Source organism: Lissotriton vulgaris, chromosome 12 (genome assembly GCF_964263255.1).
Source record: "Lissotriton vulgaris chromosome 12, aLisVul1.2, whole genome shotgun sequence".
Lineage (NCBI taxonomy): Eukaryota > Metazoa > Chordata > Amphibia > Caudata > Salamandridae > Lissotriton > Lissotriton vulgaris.
This window is the reverse complement of record NC_141700.1, coordinates 529655703-529672891: the sequence shown is the minus strand read 5'-3', so window position 1 is coordinate 529672891 and position 17189 is coordinate 529655703. Positions and strand designations below refer to the sequence as shown.

At 40.5% G+C, this 17189-nt stretch overlaps 1 protein-coding gene across 1 annotated transcript in view; it reads left to right on the top strand.

Moving 5' to 3' along the window:
• Window positions 1-17189, top strand: part of PEAR1 (platelet endothelial aggregation receptor 1) — a 404365-nt gene that overhangs the window by 235942 nt on the left and 151234 nt on the right. Inside the window, exons 7-8 of the mRNA XM_086945319.1 lie at window positions 9977-10223; window positions 10774-10900. Of these exons, the coding sequence (XP_086801445.1) occupies window positions 9977-10223; window positions 10774-10900 (374 nt within the window). The remainder of the gene's footprint in view (window positions 1-9976; window positions 10224-10773; window positions 10901-17189) is intronic.

The window sequence follows — 17189 nt, the reverse complement described above, 5'->3', positions numbered from 1 at the left end:
TATTATATGTGGCAAGATATAATATCTTCTTATCTTCTCATAGGACTCTCTCCCACATAATACCTGTTGTATTATATGTGGCAAGATATAATATCTTCTTATCTTCTCATAGGACTCTCTCCCACATAACTCCTGCGGCATTATATGTGGCAAGATATAATATCTTCTCAAAGGACTCTCACCCACATAAATCCTGTGGCAGTATATGTGGCAATATCCAATATCTTCTCAAAGGACTCTCGCCCACATAAATCCTGTGGCATTATATGTGACAAGATATAATATCTTCTCAAAGGACTCTCACCCACATAACTCCTGCGGCATTATATGTGGCAAGATATAATATCTTCTCAAGGACTCTCACCCACATAACTCCTGCGGCATTATATGTGGCAAGATATAATATCTTCTCAAAGGACTCTCACCCACATAAATCCTGTGGCATTATATGTGGCAAGATATAATATCTTCTCAAGGACTCTCACCCACATAACTCCTGCGGCATTATATGTGGCAAGATATAATATCTTCTCAAAGGACTCTCACCCACATAACTCCTGCGGCATTATATGTGGCAAGATATAATATCTTCTCAAGGACTCTCACCCACATAACTCCTGCGGCATTATATGTGGCAAGATATAATATCTTCTCAAAGGACTCTCACCCACATAAATCCTGTGGCATTATATGTGGCAAGATATAATATCTTCTCAAAGGACTCTCACCCACATAAATCCTATTGCATTATATGTGACAAGATATAATATCTTCTCATAGGACTCTCTCCCACATAATACCTGTTGTATTATATGTGGCAAGATATAATATCTTCTTATCTTCTCATAGGACTCTCTCCCACATAACTCCTGCGGCATTATATGTGGCAAGATATAATATCTTCTCAAAGGACTCTCACCCACATAAATCCTGTGGCAGTATATGTGGCAAGATATAATATCTTCTCAAAGGACTCTCGCCCACATAAATCCTGTGGCATTATATGTGGCAAGATATAATATCTTCTCAAAGGACTCTCACCCACATAAATCCTATTGCATTATATGTGACAAGATATAATATCTTCTCAAAGGACTCTCACCCACACAAATCCTGTGGCATTATATGTGGCAAGATATAATATCTTCTCAAAGGACTCTCACCCACACAAATCCTGTGGCATTATATGTGGCAAGATATAATACCTTCTCAAGGTCTCTCACCCACATAACTCCTGCGGCATTATATGTGGCAAGATATAATATCTTCTCAAGGGCTCTCACCCACATAACTCATGCAGCATTATATGTAGCAAGAGATAATATCTTCTCATAAGACTCTCGCCCACATAACTCCTGTTGCATTATATGTGGAAAGATATAATATCTTCACAACGGACTCTCACCCACATAAATCATGTGGCATTATATGTGGCAAGATATAATATCTTCTCAAAGGACTCTGACCCACATAAACCCCATGGCATTAATGTGTGGCAAGATAATAATATCTTCTCAAAGGATTCTCACCCACATAAATCCTGTTGCATTATATGTGACAAGATACAAAATCTTCTCAAAGGACTCTCACGCACACAAATCCTGTGGCATTATATGTGGCAAGATATAGTATCTTCTCAAAGGACTCTCACCCACATAACTCCTGCAGCATTATATGTGGCAAGATATAATATCTTCTCAAGGACTCTCCCCCACATAACTCCTGCGGCATTATATGTGGCAAGATATAGTATCTTCTAAAAGGACTCTCACCCACATAACTCATGTGGCATTATGTGTAGCAAGAGATCATATCTTCTCATAAGACTCTCGCCCACATAACTCCTGTGGCATTATATGTGGCAAGATATAATATCTTCTCAAAGGACTCTCACCCACATAAATCCTATTGCATTATATGTGACAAGATATAATATCTTCTCATAGGACTCTCTCCCACATAATACCTGTTGTATTATATGTGGCAAGATATAATATATTCTTGTCTTCTCATAGGACTCTCTCCCACATAACTCCTGCGGCATTATTTGTGGCAAGATATAATATCTTCTCAAAGGACTCTCACCCACATAATACCTGTTGTATTATATGTGGCAAGATATAATATCTTCTTATCTTCTCATAGGACTCTCTCCCACATAATACCTGTTGTATTATATGTGGCAAGATATAATATCTTCTTATCTTCTCATAGGACTCTCTCCCACATAACTCCTGCGGCATTATATGTGGCAAGATATAATATCTTCTCAAAGGACTCTCACCCACATAAATCCTGTGGCAGTATGTGTGGCAATATCCAATATCTTCTCAAAGGACTCTCGCCCACATAAATCCTGTGGCATTATATGTGACAAGATATAATATCTTCTCAAAGGACTCTCACCCACATAACTCCTGCGGCATTATATGTGGCAAGATATAATATCTTCTCAAGGACTCTCACCCACATAACTCCTGCGGCATTATATGTGGCAAGATATAATATCTTCTCAAAGGACTCTCACCCACATAAATCCTGTGGCATTATATGTGGCAAGATATAATATCTTCTCAAAGGACTCTCACCCACATAAATCCTATTGCATTATATGTGACAAGATATAATATCTTCTCATAGGACTCTCTCCCACATAATACCTGTTGTATTATATGTGGCAAGATATAATATCTTCTTATCTTCTCATAGGACTCTCTCCCACATAACTCCTGCGGCATTATATGGGGCAAGATATAATAGCTTCTCAAAGGACTCTCATCCACATAAATCCTGTGGCAGTATATGTGGCAAGATATAATATCTTCTCAAAGGACTCTCGCCCACATAAATCCTGTGGCATTATATGTGACAAGATATAATATCTTCTCAAAGGACTCTCGCCCACATAAATCCTGTGGCATTATATGTGGCAAGATATAATATCTTCTCAAAGGACTCTCACCCACATAAATCCTATTGCATTATATGTGACAAGATATAATATCTTCTCAAAGGACTCTCACCCACACAAATCCTGTGGCATTATATGTGGCAAGGTATAATACCTTCTCAAGGTCTCTCACCCACATAACTCCTGCGGCATTATATGTGGCAAGATATATTATCTTCTCAAGGACTCTCACCCACATAACTCATGCAGCATTATATGTAGCAAGAGATAATATCTTCTCATAATATCTTCTCATAGGACTCTCGCCCACATAACTCCTGTTGCATTATATGTGGCAAGATATAATATCTTCTCAAAGGACTCTCACCCACATAAATCCTATTGCATTATATGTGACAAGATATAATATCTTCTCATAGGACTCTCTCCCACATAATACCTGTTGTATTATATGTGGCAAGATATAATATATTCTTGTCTTCTCATAGGACTCTCTCCCACATAACTCCTGCGGCATTATTTGTGGCAAGATATAATATCTTCTCAAAGGACTCTCACCCACATAAATCCTGTGGCAGTATATGTGGCAAGATATAATATCTTCTCAAAGGACTCTCGCCCACATAAATCCTGTGGCATTATATGTGACAAGATATAATATCTTCTCAAAGGACTCTCACCCACATAAATCCTGTGGCATTATATGTGACAAGATATAATATCTTCTCAAAGGACTCTCACCCACACAAATCCTGTGGCATTATATGTGGCAAGATATAATATCTTCTCAAAGGACTCTCACCCACATAATACCTGTTGTATTATATGTGGCAAGATATAATATCTTCTTATCTTCTCATAGGACTCTCTCCCACATAATACCTGTTGTATTATATGTGGCAAGATATAATATCTTCTTATCTTCTCATAGGACTCTCTCCCACATAACTCCTGCGGCATTATATGTGGCAAGATATAATATCTTCTCAAAGGACTCTCACCCACATAAATCCTGTGGCAGTATATGTGGCAATATCCAATATCTTCTCAAAGGACTCTCGCCCACATAAATCCTGTGGCATTATATGTGACAAGATATAATATCTTCTCAAAGGACTCTCACCCACATAACTCCTGCGGCATTATATGTGGCAAGATATAATATCTTCTCAAGGACTCTCACCCACATAACTCCTGCGGCATTATATGTGGCAAGATATAATATCTTCTCAAAGGACTCTCACCCACATAAATCCTGTGGCATTATATGTGGCAAGATATAATATCTTCTCAAGGACTCTCACCCACATAACTCCTGCGGCATTATATGTGGCAAGATATAATATCTTCTCAAAGGACTCTCACCCACATAACTCCTGCGGCATTATATGTGGCAAGATATAATATCTTCTCAAGGACTCTCACCCACATAACTCCTGCGGCATTATATGTGGCAAGATATAATATCTTCTCAAAGGACTCTCACCCACATAAATCCTGTGGCATTATATGTGGCAAGATATAATATCTTCTCAAAGGACTCTCACCCACATAAATCCTATTGCATTATATGTGACAAGATATAATATCTTCTCATAGGACTCTCTCCCACATAATACCTGTTGTATTATATGTGGCAAGATATAATATCTTCTTATCTTCTCATAGGACTCTCTCCCACATAACTCCTGCGGCATTATATGTGGCAAGATATAATATCTTCTCAAAGGACTCTCACCCACATAAATCCTGTGGCAGTATATGTGGCAAGATATAATATCTTCTCAAAGGACTCTCGCCCACATAAATCCTGTGGCATTATATGTGGCAAGATATAATATCTTCTCAAAGGACTCTCACCCACACAAAATCCTATTGCATTATATGTGACAAGATATAATATCTTCTCAAAGGACTCTCACCCACACAAATCCTGTGGCATTATATGTGGCAATATCCAATATCTTCTCAAAGGACTCTCGCCCACATAAATCCTGTGGCATTATATGTGACAAGATATAATATCTTCTCAAAGGACTCTCACCCACATAACTCCTGCGGCATTATATGTGGCAAGATATAATATCTTCTCAAGGACTCTCACCCACATAACTCCTGCGGCATTATATGTGGCAAGATATAGTATCTTCTCAAAGGACTCTCACCCACATAAATCCTGTGGCATTATATGTGGCAAGATATAATATCTTCTCAAAGGACTCTCACCCACATAAATCCTATTGCATTATATGTGACAATATATAATATCTTCTCATAGGACTCTCTCCCACATAATACCTGTTGTATTATATGTGGCAAGATATAATATCTTCTTATCTTCTCATAGGACTCTCTCCCACATAACTCCTGCGGCATTATATGTGGCAAGATATAATATCTTCTCAAAGGACTCTCACCCACATAAATCCTGTGGCAGTATATGTGGCAAGATATAATATCTTCTCAAAGGACTCTCGCCCACATAAATCCTGTGGCATTATATGTGACAAGATATAATATCTTCTCAAAGGACTCTCACCCACATAAATCCTGTGGCATTATATGTGGCAAGATATAATATCTTCTCAAAGGACTCTCACCCACATAAATCCTATTGCATTATATGTGACAAGATATAATATCTTCTCAAAGGACTCTCACCCACACAAATCCTGTGGCATTATATGTGGCAAGATATAATATCTTCTCAAAGGACTCTCACCCACACAAATCCTGTGGCATTATATGTGGCAAGATATAATACCTTCTCAAGGTCTCTCACCCACATAACTCCTGCGGCATTATATGTGGCAAGATATAATATCTTCTCAAGGACTCTCACCCACATAACTCATGCAGCATTATATGTAGCAAGAGATAATTTCTTCTCATAATATCTTCTCATAGGACTCTCGCCCACATAACTCCTGTTGCATTATATGTGGCAAGATATAATATCTTCTCAAAGGACTCTCACCCACATAAATCCTGTGGCATTATATGTGGCAAGATATAATATCTTCTCAAAGGACTCTCACCCACATAAATCCTATTGCATTATATGTGACAAGATATAATATCTTCTCAAAGGACTCTCACCCACACAAATCCTGTGACATTATATGTGGCAAGATATAATATCTTCTCAAAGGACTCTCACCCACACAAATCCTGTGGCATTATATGTGGCAAGATATAATACCTTCTCAAGGTCTCTCACCCACATAACTCCTGCGGCATTATATGTGGCAAGATATAATATCTTCTCAAGGACTCTCACCCACATAACTCATGCAGCATTATATGTAGCAAGAGATAATATCTTCTCATAATATCTTCTCATAGGACTCTCGCCCACATAACTCCTGTTGCATTATATGTGGCAAGATATAATATCTTCTCAACTGACTCTCACCCACATAAATCATGTGGCATTATATGTGGCAAGATATAATATCTTCTCAAAGGACTCTGACCCACATAAATCCCATGGCATTAATGTGTGGCAAGATAATAATATCTTCTCAAAGGATTCTCACCCACATAAATCCTGTTGCATTATATGTGACAAGATATAAAATCTTCTCAAAGGACTCTCACGCACACAAATCCTGTGGCATTATATGTGGCAAGATATAGTATCTTCTCAAAGGACTCTCACCCACATAACTCCTGCAGCATTATATGTGGCAAGATATAATATCTTCTCAAGGACTCTCCCCCACATAACTCCTGCGGCATTATATGTGGCAAGATATAATATCTTCTAAAAGGACTCTCACCCACATAACTCATGTGGCATTATGTGTAGCAAGAGATCATATCTTCTCATAAGACTCTCGCCCACATAACTCCTGTGGCATTATATGTGGCAAGATATAATATCTTCTCAAAGGACTCTCACCCACATAAATCATGTGGCAGTATATGTAGCAAGATATAATATCTTCTCAAAGGACTCTCACCCACATAAATCCTGTGGCAGTATATGTGGCAAGATGTAATATCTTCTCAAAGGACTCTCACCCACATACATCCTGTGGCATTATATGTGTCAAGATATAATATCTTCTCAAAGGACTCTCACCCACATAAATCATGTGGCAGTATATGTAGCAAGATATAATATCTTCTCAAAGGACTCTCACCCACATAAATCCTGTGGCAGTATATGTGGCAAGATGTAATATCTTCTCAAAGGACTCTCACCCACATACATCCTGTGGCATTATATGTGTCAAGATATAATATCTTCTCAAAGGACTCTCACCCACATAAATCATGTGGCAGTATATGTAGCAAGATATAATATCTTCTCAAAGGACTCTCACCCACATAAATCATGTGGCAGTATATGTAGCAAGATATAATATCTTCTCAAAGGACTCTCGCCCACATAACTCCTGCTGCATTATATGTGGCAAGATATAATATCTTCTAAAAGGACTCTCACCCACATAACTCATGTGGCATTATGTGTAGCAAGAGATCATATCTTCTCATAAGACTCTCGCCCACATAACTCCTGTGGCATTATATGTGTCAAGATATAATATCTTCTCAAAGGACTCTCACCCACATAAATCATGTGGCAGTATATGTAGCAAGATATAATATCTTCTCAAAGGACTCTCACCCACATAAATCCTGTGGCAGTATATGTGGCAAGATGTAATATCTTCTCAAAGGACTCTCACCCACATACATCCTGTGGCATTATATGTGTCAAGATATAATATCTTCTCAAAGGACTCTCACCCACATAAATCATGTGGCAGTATATGTAGCAAGATATAATATCTTCTCAAAGGACTCTCACCCACATAAATCATGTGGCAGTATATGTAGCAAGATATAATATCTTCTCAAAGGACTCTCGCCCACATAAATCCTGTGGCATTATATGTGATAATATCTAATATCTTCTTAAAGGACTCTCACCCACATAAATCCTGTGGCATGCTTTATCATCGAGTCCTCGCATGGGAAAACCTAATGCCTCCGGCTGGCTCAAGCTGACTTTTGGAGGGAGAACTTTGATGGCAATAGTAAGGGATCCTTACAGGTACTAGACTTACCGGGTGAGGACTCAATGATAAAGCATGCCACAGGGTTTATGGGGGTGAGAGTCCTTTGAAAAGATGTTATATCTGCCGTAGGTTGGTAGAAAGACCTGTGTGCTTTTAGAAGGCATATCTCTGTACAGACCTATTAAACCTATTAGCCACTTGTAAGAGAGAAAGAGCTAACCATCAAGTGGCAGAATTGCAAAGTGTGAAAGTTGGAAACTAGAGATCAATCCCATTGGCGTCCCTGTTTGATCAAATTGTGTGATCTGAAGCAATTAGCTTAGTTCACTCTTCCTCGTTTTACTTTAAAACTGCATTTGAGAGCACCTTCAAATCTATCAGTTCAAGATGTGCACTGTGCAAAAACCTTTCTTGTTGTAGGTTAATAGACTATATGTAGCTTTATGCCACAGACTATATGTAGCTCTATGTCCATTAACAAGGTAGACCTCATTTAGGGTACACATGGCAACTAACTTTCCTCTTGGTTCACTAATGGCATCAGCGTCAGAGCGATGGAGATAGGGGTATGAATGTTTCTAAGTTGATATTTAGAAACTATACTTCTAATAAATACCTCTTAATGCAGTGAAACGCTCTAATGTACTAAAGTGAATTGTGTCCAGATGTTAAAGAAATACACTTTTTTTTAATTTTTAAAGAGTCTTTATCATATTTTAACATGCCATTTGTTGCATGATTTACATGCTAAATGTGCTGATGGCTCTCCTTGTGTTATGTATGTATGTCTATAACACTAACACAACCCAAAAGCAGTGGAGTGCTGTTCAGGGTCAAAACTAAGCATAAAGTCAACTGCTGATAGCAGAGGTAGCTAGTATGCCTTTTGTTACTGCATTGTGTTCTTTGAAAAGGTGTGCTATCAACCCTTTCTTAAATCAGAGCAGCATTAAGGCAGTCCTGCTGGATATGGGGAGTTGTCCCAGATCTTGGGTGCATGGCTAGAAAAGGCCTGCTGCCTTGATTTATCTTAGTCTGCAGTCCGATGTTGTCCTATCTGCGAGAGTGCCGCTCACCAGCAGAGAAGGTGAGTTTCTCTGCAAGTTTGTCTGCAGGGTAAGCGTTGGGGATGTACGACGTTACGACGCGTGCTTTCACAACGCGTCCCTTACAACGCAAGTCGTTACCACGACTTGCGTTGGGGGCGCGGATTGTGACTAGTATAATTTACTATTCTAACACCCGTCCCCGTGGACACTAGGGAAGGTGTTGGAATAGTAAATATACTATTCCTAATCCTCTAGCGCCCTCCAGCGCAAGTCGTGGTTACGACTTGCGTTGTAACGGACGCCTTGTGAAAGCTTTGAGGAGTAAAATCCGCGTTGTAAAGGATGTTCCCCAAGCGTTGGTGCTGGCCGGATGGCTTTGTATATGATACAGTTGTTTCCTTAGATGGTGTGGGCCTGCAAGAGGAGCTGGTGGAATGCCATTAGGATGGGGGTGATGTGGTCATGTTTCTTCAGGCCCTGAATGAGACGTATTGTGGCATGTAGGATGCCCTTAAGGTGTGCCAGGGAGAAGTCTGGGAGGCCATGAAGCAGGACATTACCACATCCAGACACAAGTATACAAGTGCTTGAACAGTTGTTCTGAGGATACTTGCTGGAAAAACCAACATTCACTTTCTTTAGAAGAGAAAGCTAGTACCAGGCCATCTGTGTTTTTGTGTTATGGCTCTTAGGGCCAAGCCAGTTCCTCCCGTCTGCTCTCCCTATTATTGTGGTGGCTTTCCCATCATGAACTAGCAAATTTCAGTGGGGGATGACTCTGTGCGTTAACGCCTTAACCGCGGCGGCAATTCCGCCGCGGTGCGGGGCGTTCCATTAAGTGGGCGGGGCCACGTCGGCCAACAGACGTGCGCAGCACTAAGGAGGTAGTGCTCGCGATGGCCGTTGGCCGATAGAAGCAGCGAAGGGGTTAAAGGGGGAAGTCCAGTTTATTAGCCACCAACTTAACAATAATGTTTATCTTGTAGCGTGTAAAGGCCACACATGGGGCCGTGACTGCAATAACACCTGCAACTGCAAGAACGAGGGCACCTGTGACCCCGTCACTGGGGCTTGCATGTGCCCGCCCGGCTTCAAGGACCTTTTGTGTGAGAAGCCATGTGACCCTGGGTCCTACGGAGACAACTGCCAGCAGGACTGTGCATGCGAGAATGGAGCTACTTGCGACCCTAGCGATGGAGCGTGCCTCTGCCAGGAGGGATACACCGGGGCATAGTGAGTATGCTGCAGGTATTTTGTGGGTCATGTGGAAATTCAACAGTGCACCACCAATGGTCCACAGCATTAGCTAATTTTGACACCTCATTATTTATCAACACTGGAAATAAAATATTCTAATGATAGCTTATCTCTACATGAAAAATAAAATTTTGTTGAGTTCTTTTCTCATATTCAGATCTTCAACATAAGTTCTCATAGTACTTTCCACGCTTCTAACCACACGCTAAATTTCCCGATTCTGATGTCAATACTAATTCACTTTAATAAATCTACAAGTTGAGATCACAGAGTCATGAATCTATAGGAAAGTTGTATAAAATTTAAATATTTAAATAAGCCGTGTTCTATTATTGAAGTTTAGTCTTCATTGGCCTATCAAGGTTAGAAGATAGATTATTGAACTAAATAACTGTTGGGATCCTAATTGTGCTGAATAATCTTGTGAAAAATAAAATAGGTGGATAAAAAAAATTAGCACCTCAAAATTACAATGTTCGTTGGAGAACTGGTTGTGTGTGGCTACCTCTTCTTTTCTCTTTTCCAGTTGTGAGATCCGCTGCACGATAAAGGAGGATGGGTCAGGTATCCGCTGCCCCGAGAGTTGTCCCTGTCAGCGTGGGGGCATCTGCACAAGAGAGACGGGGCATTGCCTCTGCCCACCTGGATGGATGGTACGGGAGAGTTCAGGGGTCCAGTGGACATGTTTTAGGATGCTAGAATTTACCAGAGGCTTTCACCGTAGTGAGAGTATGTAAGGACATGGTGCGAGGGAGGCATTAATGCTGAGATACTGGAAGAAAAGTTGTATGCTAGACTGTGTCTGAACCAGGCACAACCTTAAATCCACTCAAAGTGAACAGGTATCAAATTAGTACTTAATTTGTAAAAAGATAAATGCTAGAGGCTTGCAGTTTGCCTAAGAAGACCTCTGCCTGCACTGCCAAAAACCGGCAATGAAGAATACAAAGGAAGCCTAGTTTTGACGTCCCCTTGTGCCTCTTTCTTCCACCATCCCACACCTCACTCTCTGTAGCTCACTCCTGAAGGCTCTTTTAAAACCCAGGTTTCTCCCTTTGTCACTGTTATCCTTCCTGCCCCCTTTTCTGACTTTCGCTGTCTTGCTCTGGGTCAAAGTCTGATGATCAAAAATAAGCCCCACTGCCCCAAAAATGACTACCGATGCCCACCACCTGCAGATTAAACACTGAATGTAGTGTGAGATGAGTTACTCCCTTCAACTGAATCTATGCAAAGGTATCCACAGCCAATAAAGATATAGTCTTTGGCACTCTGTTCAGCAGAAGAGAAGTCTAAGTGCAAAGAGGGTGACCAGACACACAAGAGGAGGAACCCATCAGCCTCTGGTCTGAAACACTGTAAAGTAGCACATGAAAAGGTAGAGAGTGAAGGAGAGCTTTACTCTCTTAAGCACTTGCTGTACCTGGTGTCTGATCATACAGGGGCTTTAGGTCCCTCTGTCTGGCCAGGACTTTATTCAAAGGAAAAGGATAATCCTGACTGTCTGAAGCAACAACCAAAAACATGACCAGGAACATTTCAAAATGTTTTCAAATTAAATAACAGGAGGAATGCACATCCTTTTAGGTGTCACTAGGGCTCACATCTGTGACCCTTGACGAGCCCCTTGTGAATACTGGCACTCTCTTTATGACCCCAGGCTTCAGAAATGTCAAACTCAATGCCAAAAACAGAGCCAAACAGTGTCTTGCAGCACGGTTTACGTTCTACAGCCTGGGACTTGGACATTACCAATTAGCTTCTGCGGGGAACGGGATTTTGATATCAATTTATGATTATGATAAATTTAATAAAGAATCCCATTCATCTGTTTTGGACCGTTTCTTATCTGTCATTGAGGAAAGGACCACCTCCGCATTGGTTAGACAAACCCCATTAACTGACGCCACTCTGAAGAACCACTTACAACTGATGAAGTTTCAAAAGTTTATATAAAGATTAATTTGAATACGTTACAATCCACTCGGGATAAATCTCAAAGAATACAAAATACAAAGTCAATTAATATCTCAGTCGCTTTTAAGCTTCGATGTGAAGTGGTTCCTTCTGCGTCATCTGCAGTAAAACAAAAACAATAATCGAATTAAACTGTCCCTACTCTATGCTATGTGACAATCCTATTTCGCAAGTTCTCTTCCCTAAAAAGGTGTCAGCAGTTTGACTTCCTAAGAAGTTCAAACTCTCTTAGCCTCTAAAGGAAATCTTAAGTTTCAGAAGCAGTACCCTATCTGCCTACCCATCCGCTCTCTACGGGTCCTCGGCCTACTGCTCCCTTGCGCTTCAGATGTCTTAGCGCATCTGCTCAAGGCATCTACCTTTCTAACTTGCCTTCGCTCTGAGCAATTCGTCTCGCTGTTCCTAATCTCCCAATTGCTACATGTTCTTCCCTGATTGCTCTCTCCTCCCCGGGGTGCTGTCCCTAAAATACACAATCACCGTGTGAGTGGAACGCCCCTTGACGCCCACCACGGACTTTCCCCGATGATGTCAACTTCCTGCTTCTTCCATTGGTCACTCCTCGCGTCGTCCGTTAAGTTGACCCTTCTCCTTTGGATGTCATCTTCATCATTTCATCTTCGACATTTATCGATTCTTTCGGATCATGTAACATAGAAACTTAGACAAGGCCTTAACTTTATGTCTCTTAACTTGACCCTGCTAGGTCCTGTGAATGGTCTTGTCAAAACATAGTCTATATTCAAAGTGTCTCTCCTCACGTTCGAGCAATAAGCTCCGTCCGGCATCGTCACCTTAAATCTAACAAGTGCTAGACTTCTCGGCTCTCATGTCCACATCAAGCTATTTACGACCTTCACAAGACCACTAAATTACATTTCATGTGACTATGCTCCTTCGAGCTCTTGACCAGTTGGGTTGTGTACACAAATGACCTAACTCCTCTAGCATTCCTACAAAAGCCCTCTACACAGTATAACCTTTGGCATACATTTATATATTCGTACTTTAGCAAAGTCTTAGTTATACTTAAACATTCTACATCTAATACATGAAATACATTGAATGCAACTACATAGAATATAACTTATGCATTTTCCTTGGTTACATCTTTATGTGAATTCTCTTATACATTTATTCACGTTTCTCCACTTTACGTCTTTCCATGTTACATTTCTCGCCGCTTTTCCCAATGCAAGGTTACACATTTAAAGTTGCACACGTACACGAATTCTACTGTGCACGCTTTACTTTTCCTAAGCATTTCTACACATTTCTATACATTTACCCTTTATGTATACGGGTCTTCTAAACCTAATGCATTTTATACGTATGAATACATTTACATTTCCTATATCATATTATCACATTCATTGGCCTTTATGCTATAGTCGCCAACTTTACATTACGATATGCGTTTCATTCCCACGTTTATAACATACACGTCTAAATATGGCTACTATATACTTTTCGTTCAAATTGCGCTCTCTCAGTTCCCCCCTTTGATGACTTTTAGGAGTCATCACTAAAAGCAATTTGAACATGTTCATTTATATAGAACTAGTTACTTCGGTTCCCCTTTTTATCGACTCAAGCGTTCTCAGACTTTTATACTGTTGATCTTGTAAAACAGCTAGTCTCCTTTCTTGTTCTCTCATCGATCTTTGTAACTGGTTCGACCTATACCATTTATACAATTTTACTAATCCTAATAGTGTAATTATACAAATTAATACTATTAATACAGGCTTTAATATGTACCAAACTATACTTTTGCCTATATTAGCAAACCAACTTCCAACCTTTCCCACTCCATTTCCTACTTTTTCCCAAACATTTACTTTTGATAAATCTTCAATTTCTTGATGAATCTGTGTAATGTTCTGAATGACTTTTTCAAGTGGTTTTGAATTATCAGGAATATAAGTACAACATTCCTGAACTTTCAAAGCTTTACAAACTCCGCCTTCTTTTGCTAATATTACATCTAAAGCAAGTCTGTTCTGTAAAACCATTGCTCTAATCGACTGCATTTCACCTTCTACTAACATTAAAGATCTTGCAGTGCTGGCAGACAATCTATCCACGACTGTCGCTAACCTTCTAATCTTAACATCGTTAAGAATCAAACCTAACAATGGAAACATCGCTCCAAATACATCTCCTACTACTTCTGCATCTCCTACTTCCCTTTTCGTTCTCCTCGAAGCCTTTCCTTCTATGATTGCTAAATCCTTTGCATGATATATTTTGGGGAAGACAATTGCCAAGTAACACGAACCATACCAATTATCTGGAAGTTTTACATAGGCATTTTTCCCACATACAAAATACACATTCGGAATAGCTTGCATCCCTTTCATAAAATCCTTTGTGTAGTACTCCAGTCTAAAAGAGTGCTCACAACTAACTTCACCTACAAATTCACTCTCATAATACGTTTTGCTTCGAGTTAAACATAACTTTCCTTTCTGCGTTCTATCCAATGCTATTGGACCATTGCTACCTTTCCTTTTGTGTGCTTTCTCTTCTTCTGTCCAATCTGTTTTCCACTGTCCTGACATTTTTAGAATCTTCTGCCGTCTGCATCGATCATCTACTTGTGCTATAAACCTTTTCTCTACTTCTGATACTTTGCAAGTCAGATTATTTCTACGTGCATATGATGTATCTAGTGTGTCCCAAGGAAGAAAGAATTTAGCTAATCTATCCTCCTTTTTGTAATAGTCCCACTTATTCATTTGCTTATAATTTGGAACTTCAGGCAGTACCGAATCATAATTTGAAAAGTAGTACTCGAACCCTTCTCTACCGTAAAATATACTAAGCAGTAAACTACATGTTATCCCATAAGTCAATGGGAGATGATGATACCTAATGCCTTCATCTACAGAAGCCGGCAATTGCATACAAACGTAGCAATCTTTGGCCTCCATGGCATCGATATATTCATACAATAATTTGGCATATGCATTTGACCTAAAGTTTCCCTGTGACTCGTCTATGTGTAATCTACGAGTTTCCTCTGCAAGTAACGCCTTTTCACGCGTAACAGTGCTCTCCTCCTTCTTTCCCACAAGAGCAGGTTTCAAGGTCGTTACAGTTTTTACATTTGCTATTCTTTTATCGTTTTCATGTCCTGTCATGTAAGATATCGTTACTACTATGATTATGAGAAATATCACTATTGCTATAAGTGTACCTATTATACATCTAGCTTTTCTGTTTGGGTTGCCGTTCTCCATGTTATCAAAACAGCGTACCTCGTTCTCTAGCAAAGTTCTCTTTCCAGTCTTTGGTTGCTTGTTTGCTTCCACAGTCTTTTAAAGTGCTTTTCAACAGGTATCTTTTCACCACAATGTCTTTTTCTCTTCCTAGCAGCAGACAACCCTAGCCCTTCTCCGTCCTCTAAATGTAATCCCTAATTTTATTCTTCTTTCCACTCGGCGCTAGGTTATCTTCTTCTTTATAACATAAGTACAAATAGTCTTTCATGCATCAACAATTATTTTCGGACCTGCAGCTTTCACAACGATAATCAATAGTTCAAAGCGAATAACTTTTTCTTCTTCTTCTGTCATTTGCTGACCAACTGTTGGAAATTGTAGTCTTTTTAGCACTAGATCTTGAATTTTACTCAAACGTGGGGGTCGGGGAAGTGTGAAAGTCAGTAGCCCCTCTTTCTCAAGCCCAGGCGCCACCATCCATATCTCCACTGTCACGACTGGATCGCGAGTGGTTACTTTCACACTCTTCACTCTCCCAGATTTCTGTCCCCAATACATCTGCTAGATAAGTCCACTCTGGGGTGGCGTACCTTCTGCAGGGCACACGTACCCTTCTCGATCTTCGTGGACTCTCAGTTCCTGAATCTGTCGTCTCGTCCTCCTGATCCGATTCTTCAGCGATCGGGGCAAGAGTTTTTTCCTTTTTCCTTTCCGAATTTGGCCTTTTCCTTCTCTCCGGCCAACTGGCTTCTTCACTCTTTGTCTTTCCGCTCCTTGTTCCAGGAACTGTCTCTTGTTCACTCTCAACTTGTTCGATATCTGTGTCGGATTCCCAATTACTTTCTTCTCCTGAGGCAACTTCGGTCCCACTCGTGTCCTGACCTTCGTCGCCCTGTTCCAACACAGTTTCAGCTTCTTCGATCACCTCCACAGCTTGGCTTTCCCCCTCTATGGCTTCTCCGCTTCCCGCCGGATTCTCATCCGAGAGAGGAGCTGTGTCTTCTGGAGGTGTTGGCACTCTTCGGGTGTGTGAGGCATGTATCCAGTTTGGCAGCCCTCCACACTTCACTGCGGTATTCGTTACAAGTATGACTTGAAACGGTCCTCGCCAACGCACATCTAAGCAGTTCTTCCTGACATGTTTCTTCACCAGGACCCAGTCTCCTGGACTCAGATCATGGCACAAATCCTGTACTGATGGAACCTCTGCAGCCTGGACCTGGAGGGACACAGAATTTACGGCATCAGAAAGTCCCTTACAGTAGTCCAAGATCAAATCGTCTGTGATGTTCACTAGCGCTGCAGTCAGAACCGATGGCAATCTCATAGCTCTCCCCATTAGCACTTCATGTGGAGAGAGGCCTGTTCTTCTATCAGGTGTGCTACGTATACTCATGAGAACTACTGGAAGTGCGTCTGGCCAACTCAGAGATGTCGATGAACAAACTTTAGCCAGTCTGGACTTGATAGTACTGTTAATTTGTTCTACGATCCCTGAAGCTTCTGGTCGATAGCTGCAGTGTAACTTTTGATCGATATTTAAAGCTGAACACAACATCTTCACCACTTCGCTATTGAAATGAGTTCCTCTGTCCGATTCCAAAGAGGATGGCACCCCAAACCTCGGTATCAACTCTCTAAGTAACAATTTTGCTACTGTAAGTGTATCGCACCTACGTGTAGGGTAAGCCTCAACCCATCTCGAAAATATGCAAACAATCACTAGCACGTATCTGAG